The sequence below is a fragment of the Halyomorpha halys genome, unplaced genomic scaffold (assembly GCF_000696795.3).
Source record: "Halyomorpha halys isolate HHAL.00 unplaced genomic scaffold, Hhal_1.1 Scaffold472.1, whole genome shotgun sequence".
Classification (NCBI taxonomy): Eukaryota; Metazoa; Arthropoda; class Insecta; order Hemiptera; family Pentatomidae; genus Halyomorpha; species Halyomorpha halys.
In genome coordinates this window covers 347495-356537 of record NW_027111148.1, presented here as the reverse complement: position 1 = coordinate 356537, position 9043 = coordinate 347495, and the positions used below count along the sequence as shown (strand labels likewise).

The 9043-nt window shown below is 30.8% G+C and overlaps 2 protein-coding genes across 2 annotated transcripts; one reads left to right on the top strand and one right to left on the bottom strand.

Moving 5' to 3' along the window:
• Window positions 1-618: 618 nt before the first annotated feature.
• On the bottom strand, window positions 619-1626 carry LOC106683200 (COMM domain-containing protein 3). The gene is made up of 3 exons (XM_014424505.3): window positions 1360-1626; window positions 1013-1281; window positions 619-933 (listed from the first exon to the last, which is right to left on the bottom strand). Exons 1-3 carry the CDS (start codon window positions 1496-1498, stop codon window positions 739-741), a joined length of 603 nt encoding a protein of 200 aa, XP_014279991.1. The 5' UTR covers window positions 1499-1626; the 3' UTR covers window positions 619-738.
• Window positions 1627-1709: 83 nt separating this feature from the next.
• On the top strand, window positions 1710-8710 carry LOC106683199 (polycomb group protein Psc). The gene is made up of 7 exons (XM_014424503.2): window positions 1710-1847; window positions 2084-2221; window positions 2304-2452; window positions 2537-2689; window positions 2765-2925; window positions 3015-3191; window positions 6442-8710. The coding sequence occupies exons 3-7, from the start codon at window positions 2311-2313 to the stop codon at window positions 8563-8565; spliced, it is 2757 nt and encodes a 918-aa protein (XP_014279989.1). The 5' UTR covers window positions 1710-1847; window positions 2084-2221; window positions 2304-2310; the 3' UTR covers window positions 8566-8710.
• The last annotated feature ends 333 nt before the right edge of the window (window positions 8711-9043 follow it).

Here is a 9043-nt window from a genome sequence, read left to right as displayed (position 1 = left end):
AGAGTCAGCTGATCTCCATTCACAAAAAATGTTTCAAGACTAAGTGTCTTATTTGTGAACTGCTACTAATCAGATACACATACTAAGTAGTAAGGTTTGCATCAGATTATTAACCATAACCCAGTTCTAATAAACAACAGAAATATAGCCTTTACAAAGTTATTGTTATTCAAACAAAGATGATAACAAAATATTTAATGTTCAAGTTGTAACAATTACAATGTGGTGTGATTTTGGCTAAATTGCTTCCTAGCACAAATCTTTGTCTAGAAACAGTACTTTCTTACAAAGTACCCAAGACCCTTAATGAGTTGTAGTAAAGAATTATTTTTTAAAACTAATTGTAAAATAAAGTCAAGATGTGTAAAAAAAAATTATAGACCAAGAGTGCATCCAGAACTTACCATGAACAACTGCCAAACCAACAATTTAATGATACAAGTACAATAATGTAACAGGCATAATGTAGTCAGATAAATATAAAACATTCTTTTTACTCATAAGAGAAGATACATATCTGTTGGTAACCATTACCACACTAGATTAAGTCTATTAACAAACTTATTAAAAGATAAGTTGCAATGTGGGTTTAAAATACTTCATAAACCAAAAACAAAGTAAATAATATATCTATTTTATTATAAATATTAAAATATAAGATGAGATACTTATTATTTACAATCTCATAATCACAGATAAGTTGTATTTGAAGGAACGCTTCAGTATTTGTAAAGGGAACTATTTTGAAATATTAGATATTGACTCTAATTGTCTTACAGCAGCTCTCAATGAGGCAACCAGACTCTGAAGTTGTTGAACAGTACATGCGAATTTTATAACTTCATGATCTTTCGTTACTGAATTGAGATTGTTTTTGTCCACTTGTAACTCAATGAAATAAAGACACTTTCCATCAAAATCAGAAAACGAAGACTGAAATCATTAAAAATAATCATGAATCAAATAATATCTGAGAAGTTCATAAAATTGCAAATAAAACCATAAAACCTACTTTCACACAATAATTGAGCTTCCAAGAAACTCCTAACAAATTAGGTGGATCAGAATTAAATTGTTGAAGGGAATTCTGCAATTCAAGTTTATGTTTTACATACAATTCTAAAATTCTTTCAATTCTGCTATCATTAAATTTATGCTCTGACAAGACTGACTTCAAACTTTCGATATCAATATTTCTTCTCATACTTTCAACAAAAAATACGACTAGGGCAGCATAACTTTCTTTCAAAGCATCTATCCTAGGTACTGTCTTGGAAATTCCTATGCATAAAAATCATTAACCAATTTAGTAAAAAAAATATTATAACAAGCTATACACCAGATATTACTAATAATTACCAATAGTATGCTGATTACTAAGAGGATTTTCCAAATACTGAGAAATCTCAGTAAGAAGTTTGTCAAAGTATTCATCATTAACGATGGAAGAATTGGCTAAACGCTTAAGACCAAAACTTATTTCATTCGACAATTCCATTATTCTTAGTGGAAAAAAGTAATGCAAGTATATTATACATCAATTTCTAATCCGGCAAATAAGTTTATGGTTAAATATGCATACGCTGGTGTCACCCATCAGGTTGCAGTAAATGTGTAACTAACGACGCGTGTAGGGTAAAATCGGAACTTTGAAGGCGAACTGTTAACAAGGTTATGAGGCTGTATAATTGAAAACGCTTAAAGTGCTGTGTTTATTTACGAGCAATAAGGTTTGAATTTGAAAAATGTTCACGAGATAGAATGTTTAACCAATTAAAATCAATTGAAGATGCTAACTAATTGCAAGTATGAAAGGTTGGAAAAATATAAAGTGGAACAAGTTTGAGGTCAGTGTTGTGTTGGATTAACCTATTTATTTATTTGGACGTCTGTGTTTTCTGAGTACATATATAAGAGTAAAAATAATTTTTAGTGTGCTTTTCTAAATAGGGCAATCGGTCATGATAAAGTGATTGCTGTTATACTAATTTTTGAATTGGACATACAATTGTAATGTTGAATGTTGTTCTTATTCAAATTTTCATGTAGGTCCAACTCTTTCTTACTCTGTCATAATTTATAGGATTCAGTAATGGATTCATTGCAATTCAGAACTATTTGATGACATCTACAAAGATGGAAAAAGTGTCTAGAACTCTGTGTTCTAACACTAAAAACATTGCAGTTTGGAGTTCCAGACTTATATATGTCAAGAGATTTCGTAAGTATTTATATATTTTATCATAATTCACTAGTACCTTTAAAAGCTTAAATTAAAATAGATGTTTTAATTACATTTTCAGAACCTGGATGTTTATGCAAGTGATTGCATTTACCAAAATGCATAGCCCAAAAAGATTAAAAATAACTGACGTAAACCCTCATCTTATATGTGTTTTGTGTGGCGGTTATTATATTGATGCTACTACAGTAATCGAGTGCCTTCATTCATGTTAGTAAAGATTTATATGACTCTACAAAAAATATTTTTTTTTTTGTATATCTTAAGATTTTAAATTTGTCACTTTTATTTCAGTTTGCAAGAGCTGTATCGTTAAGTATTTGGAAAAAAACAAATACTGTCCCATCTGTGATGTGCAGATACACAAAACAAACCCACTCCTAAATATAAGGACAGATAAAACTCTTCAAAATATTGTGTATAAATTAGTTCCATCACTGTTCAAAAGTAAGAACTGATCAATTTTTTTGTTTATAGTTTTTCTGTTAATTTTCTCCAAGTTACCTCTTGATTTTATTTTAGATGAAATGCAAAGGAGAGTTGAATTTTATCAGAAACATCCCGAGTCTTTACCAGCTATACCTGAACAAAGGGGTGAAGTCTCAGATAATACTCCTGTATTATTTCCTGATGAGCTACTCATAATATGCTTGGAATATCATAATGTTCAATCTAATCATCAGGTAATTCACAACTCAAATGATTTTTTATGTATATGCTTTGATTTTTTTTATTCTTGTGTTATTTTTAACCAAACTGTTTTGAAATTAAGGTGAATAAAAGGTATTTGCATTGTCCAGCTGCTTTAACAATATCTCACCTTATAAAGTTGATCAGAGGGAAATTTGGCTTACATTCAGGACACCAAGTTAATATTTTTTATAAAGATGATCCGCTGATGGAACATATCACACTCATGGACATAGCTTATACTTATCAGTGTCGAAGGGTATGCAATTTTATTTTATTTTACTTTGAAGTAATTATATGTAAATTTTAACATCATTAAGGATTATCTTGTTTTATTGATATGTGACTGATTAGGAAACAGGGACTGTTAAGTGGGATGAGATTTTGTTAGATTGAACATCAAAAGGCCAACATGGAAATCAGCAAATCAGTGATCTTAAGTGGCTCTTTATGAAAGCTATTAATTTTAATTTTTATTTAGGGCCAGTATGTTAGTTCAAATCAACAATTGTTATCATGCCTCTTTCATTTTATCTTTTTGACTTTCATGATTATTTTTATCACTTTGTTAAATCTTGTAAAAAGAGTTGGAATTTATTTTAATTTGTCTACTACCTTGAATATCATCTGTGAAGTTTTATTTCTTCTTCTTAAATTTTCATGTTATCATATTATCATTAAATATTAAGGTGTGTATTGTAACCTTTTTTTTTTTTAAACTAAGAAATAATGTTTACACCTCTATTTGAATGGCTACTTTCTTCAACTTTCTTAGTTGCTTGTCACCATTAATGTTCCTAGTATATGTTATATATATATTTTGTAATATAACTTAGGATTTCGGAACAATAAAAGAGGTCTAACATAGGCGCAGACCGGTGTAAATGGCTGTGGGTTAGATCTTTACCTTTAAAACTCATGTTCTAATCTCCTACTTTCTGGTGCATTTTGCTATGGGTATAAGTCCATTTATTTAAGCATAAATGCTGTTGTCATCTTTGAAATTTTCTCGAACATCTTAAACATGTTTGCCATTCGTATCTCCATTTGCTCAAAGCATCCAGTTAAGATTGTCAGCAATTACAACACAATAAATGTTCTTTTGAGCGTAATCATAACCAGTTAAACATCCTGAAATTAGCCTCAAATATTATATTAACCATTTTATATTATATCAATATCTTATAGAATTGCCAGTAAAAAGTTTTTAATAAAAACCTTATCTTCTGTTTCTTTCAATTTTTCTCCTACTTGGCATGGTACATGAAATACACTTTCTTTAAATTGTTTAAATAGTTTTAAACTTTTGTCTAACAACATATTTTTTTCTTGAAATTCCTTCAGTTTAGCTGAAATAAAACTAAGATGGATATCAATAAAAGTACGTTAACCTATTGATTAACATTGTATTATTCATTATTTCATATGCCTTTTCTGCATGCAGTGCCTCATTCCCTTCCATTCTTAAAATTTCATGGAAGATGGCTTTAAATATATCCAAATGTTGCGCATGAAATACAGCTGCCTCAATGCCTCCTCTTGTTTCAGAGGTTGGGGTGGTAATTGTTTCACATTCACTAATAATTTATATTTGATTGCCCTAGAAGGGGCTTTAAAAAATCTCTTTTTCCTGTTATTAATTGATTTATTTAAATTTTAGATCATAATTCATTAATGCAGTGGTTCAGGTAATTTGCAGTGGAGTTTTTAATCTAAAATTAAAAAAAAAATTATAAGATCACAATTTACAAATTCATGGAGGGTCATGGAAACTGAAAGACCGATTTAGTTTAACAATTGCTTTCAAATCATATTAATAATCAAAATTCATTCATACAGTTGTTTCATTCCTTTTAGCTTGCAAATTGAAATTATACTGCGTTTAAATTTTAGAGAGATTGTGTCAGAAAATTTCTGGTAATATCGAAAAACAATCTCTGATTAAGAAACATGTATAACAGATAAATAGATAACAGTAGAACACAAATTTGCTGAGATATTCATCAATAAGTAATTTTCTGTAATTTGCTATAAGTTTTGAGCAATTTTTGCAATAAACAATTTTTCCATCAATTGTTAAAACTGTTTCATCTTTGATTTCAACCTTGGACTAAATGATGTACTTAACTTTTGGCATTTTAAAAATAATAAACATTAGCACTTGTAAGGAAAGTGAGCAACAAACTTACCTTAAAATTGAGTGTAATGTTAAAAATGGACATGCAGGAGAAATGGAATTCTGGAAAAAGAAAAATCCATACCTAAGTGAATTATTGAAGGCATCGTTTGTTATATTATTGTATACTAATCAAATGAATATAAACCTTTGATTATAATGTTAAATTTCGTCTTAATTGTTGTATTTTAAATTATTTTGATTTTACCCAACTGGAATAGCCCAAATATGCAAATGTATGCATTGATTGTCCAATATGTAAAATAAAATTTGGTTAATTGCATCTTGTTACACTAATTCATATAGATTTTTGATTAGCAGTTCAAAACAAGCATGTGAACAGAATATACTGTTGCTTAAAAATCAGAGCCTTGATCATTTGTGTACAAATTGATGTTATGTCTCATATTGATTTTTATAAAAAGATGGTCAGGGTCAAAAGAGAAACAAAAATAGTTTACAACTATTTATTTTCCAATGTTTCGCCCCACTTTGCAGGGCTTCATCAGGGCTAAAAAGATACAAAAAAAAGAAAACTGAGAATATTACAACAATAAGATACAATAAGGTAATTTAAGTATGTAAAAATAAAGTGATAAGAAATTACATATAAATAAAAGGAAGGAAGACATAAAATAGTATCAGTATAAAATAAACTTGAATAAACAATGATAAGAATAAAAATAAGTAACAATGGCAAGAGTAAAATTTTTTAAAAATACGGAAATATACAGTTAAAAAAATTTTTTTTAAAAAAATATTTTTATTATAATTTTTCTTTTACTTTTCATCTATCAGTTTATTGTTTTGTTTATGTATAGATATAATATTTTTCAATATTTCTTTGGGCACATTAAAACCATAGACATTTATGATTTAAGGGTTTTACATTTTCAACCAAAAACAGGGCATAATGATTAACAACAACTTTTTTAAAGTTTTAAAATGTTTGGGATTTTCCTATTCTATATACTTTTTTGTGTTCAGTTCTTTGAGGAATACTTATGAACTATCTTTTGGTGGTCATCATGTACCTGCACCATAATAGCACATTTTCTTTTCTCTTTGTATTTTGTTAAACTATGATCTTTCTTTCTTAAGTTGACTCAAGCTTCAAGTTGTTTGAAAACAAGTCACAGGATTAGTATCTCATTCTAAAAAAAGAATTCAGAAGCCCAGTCGATTGTTTGTGTATTTTTTTTACCATAAAATGATTACTCATTGGGTTATTTGGGCTATCGCATTGATGATTTCATTGTGTTTTATGAGTATTATCAGTACTCAGATTGGAATAGGTGATAGATTCAATCTAATTTCATTTTCATTTTTTCAGAAAATCCCTATTCATCTGACCTACAGAATATTAGAATTAAAAAAGAAGACAATAAGAATAATTACGAAAGAACCCAAGAAAGAAAGTAACAAAGAAGAAAAGCTGCTGGCAGAAAGTGAATGGAAAGAAGTACAATTACAAATTAGTGAGAATGGAGTGATGAGTGTGCGTAATGTTGAAAGCAGCGAATGCTCTCCAATACCTGGCCTAGAAGCTCCTCCAATTTGCAGTCCATCTCTCTTGCCCACTTCAAAGAACTCTAATCACCTCTGCATGACTAGTGTTTCCAATACTATTGTCAGTCAGGGGTTGACTTCCATTACTCCTCCAGAGATTACCCATCCAGTCTCATCCCCTGGTGTAGTTGCACCAGTTACTACTGCTATCACTTCCTCTTCAAATGGGGCTCCATCATTAATAAATAGTCTTCTCCCAGGTAACGCTGAATCAGGGGTGTTTCCTGTTCCCATTACTTCTTCAGTGACTAGTACAACAATATCTGCTAATGCCAGGACTCCACCATCTGTTTTAGTTCCTTCATCAATACCTTTGGCCACTACAACAACCACCAATGCGAAACCACCTTGCATCATGTTTCCAGCTCCTGCATCTATGCCGGAAGTGAGTGTAGTTGCACCAATGACTATTTCTCAGCCCACTATATCAACACCTTTAAGTATGGCTATGACAACAAAAACTGTTCCTGGAACATTACCATTGCCTTCACACTCATTAGAACCATGCACAGTTAGTGTCACAACAACTATGGCTGCTATGAAACCAACGACTAATATTGTACCAACAAGTTATCCTATCATGTCGACACCCAGGCCTCCAACAGAGCCGATTGTCAGTGTGAGTAAAGTAAGTAAGGACCAAGTCAGGAAGGCAAACAGCATTATTGAAGTTAATAAGCTAAGTATTAGTAGGGTACCACCTGGTGGCATGAAGGAAAAAGGTGATGTTTTAAATAAAATAGTCAACAAATTGAGTCCAAATGAAAGAGTTATTGGAAACACTTCTGTTACGATAAGACCAGTTACAAACACGAATAACCCAACTAAATTATATCCAGGACCCAAAACTAATTCTGGGACACCCAATGCTGGCATTGCAGTCAATAAAGATAAACCTCAACCAACTGCAAAGTATAAAACTTTAAAAGCTCCTACCAAACAGTGGAACCCTAGTATTGATAGAACTACAGTGCTCATGAAACAAAACTCTGACCAATCTAAACCAGCTAGATTTTTCAAAATGAGAAATATGCCTAGGTTTCTAGGGAATCCTGCATCTGGTGTTAAGCCTTTATATGCATGCCCTGAAGAACCAATTTCTTCACAACAAAAGCAAAAACTTACACTTATGAAAGTGGATCCAAAAACAATTCCAACTAGCTCTATCCCGAGATCTCCTACGAAGCAACCTCCACCATACACTCCTGGATCCCCAAAAATGTCCAAGCAGCCTCCTAGTTTCAGTGATCCTAAACCTTATTTGAGTCCTCGCATGCCTAGCCCTGCCCACTCAGGGAGTTTTTTACCCCCTAATCCTTACCACCTCTTATATAGTGGTTATCCGGGTTTCTCTCCTGATCCGAATAGGATGCTCTCCCCAGAACTAATACGATCTATGTGTGCCTATCATCCTTCTCTCAACCCATCAATTGGAATGTTGTTTAATCCAATGCACACTTTGACCAGGCCTCAGGATACCTTTAAGCCGGAACAAACTCCTGCTGTTCAGAGGATACCACCATCCAAAACAGAAACTCCTCCACCACCAAAAATGAGTGATGAAAAGAGACCATTGCCCCTCCCAAGTCCTAGTGACAGTAGTAAATGCACACCTCCTCCTGCTTCGCCCAAAAGTGACAATAAAGCACACCTATCAGTATCTGATCCTTCAAAAGTTGTACCACAAACTACAGAAATGACATCTCAAGTATTGAAAAGTGTTGAAGTTAAAGAGAACCATACGAACTCTGTAAAAACAGGAGAAAAGACAAATGCTGTTGATAATAGTTTAGTGAAAATGAACTGTGATGAAATAAACATTAACAATAATATTTCTAAAGAATCTCAGCCTTCCCAAAATTCTGAAGGAGTAACCAGAACCGAGTGATAATAATAATAATAACTTGCTCAAATTTACGAATGAATTTGTTGTTTCCAATTTTAAAAAAAAATATATAGTCAGTATATAAAATGTAAATTATATTTAAGTTCAAAAGCCATTAAAAGTGCATGTAATTATTTTTCATGTTGAAAATAAAGTACATAGTTGTATTTATTATAAATATAATAGTTGATTATTGTTTTAATTTGTATATATTTATATTGTTATTGTTTTAAGTAGATTTTAAAACATAATGACAATCCGTGTACTATTGTTGTTTTTTTTTTATTTAATTGATTGAATTATTACATATCTGTATATTTAAAAAGAAAACAGTTAAAACATGTATATATTGTTATAATTGAAGAACTAAAAGATATTTTATATATTATTGATTGTATATTTTACTTTAAGAAGTGACATAGTATTAAATTATATATATATATGTAACAGACATAGAAATTGTGCTTTAATTGATTGTAAC

Coding starts and splice junctions, on each gene's coding strand:
- LOC106683200 (XM_014424505.3), bottom strand. CDS start 1,498: ATGGAATTGTCGAATGAAATAAGTTTTGGTCTTAAGCGTTTAGCCAAT. Junction 1,282..1,359: donor TAGTAATCAGCATACTATTG/GTAATTATTAGT, acceptor TTTTATGCATAG/GAATTTCCAAGACAGTACCT. Junction 934..1,012: donor AGCTCAATTATTGTGTGAAA/GTAGGTTTTATG, acceptor TAATGATTTCAG/TCTTCGTTTTCTGATTTTGA.
- LOC106683199 (XM_014424503.2), top strand. CDS start 2,311: ATGTTTATGCAAGTGATTGCATTTACCAAAATGCATAGCCCAAAAAGA. Junction 2,453..2,536: donor AATCGAGTGCCTTCATTCAT/GTTAGTAAAGAT, acceptor CTTTTATTTCAG/TTTGCAAGAGCTGTATCGTT. Junction 2,926..3,014: donor ATGTTCAATCTAATCATCAG/GTAATTCACAAC, acceptor TTTGAAATTAAG/GTGAATAAAAGGTATTTGCA.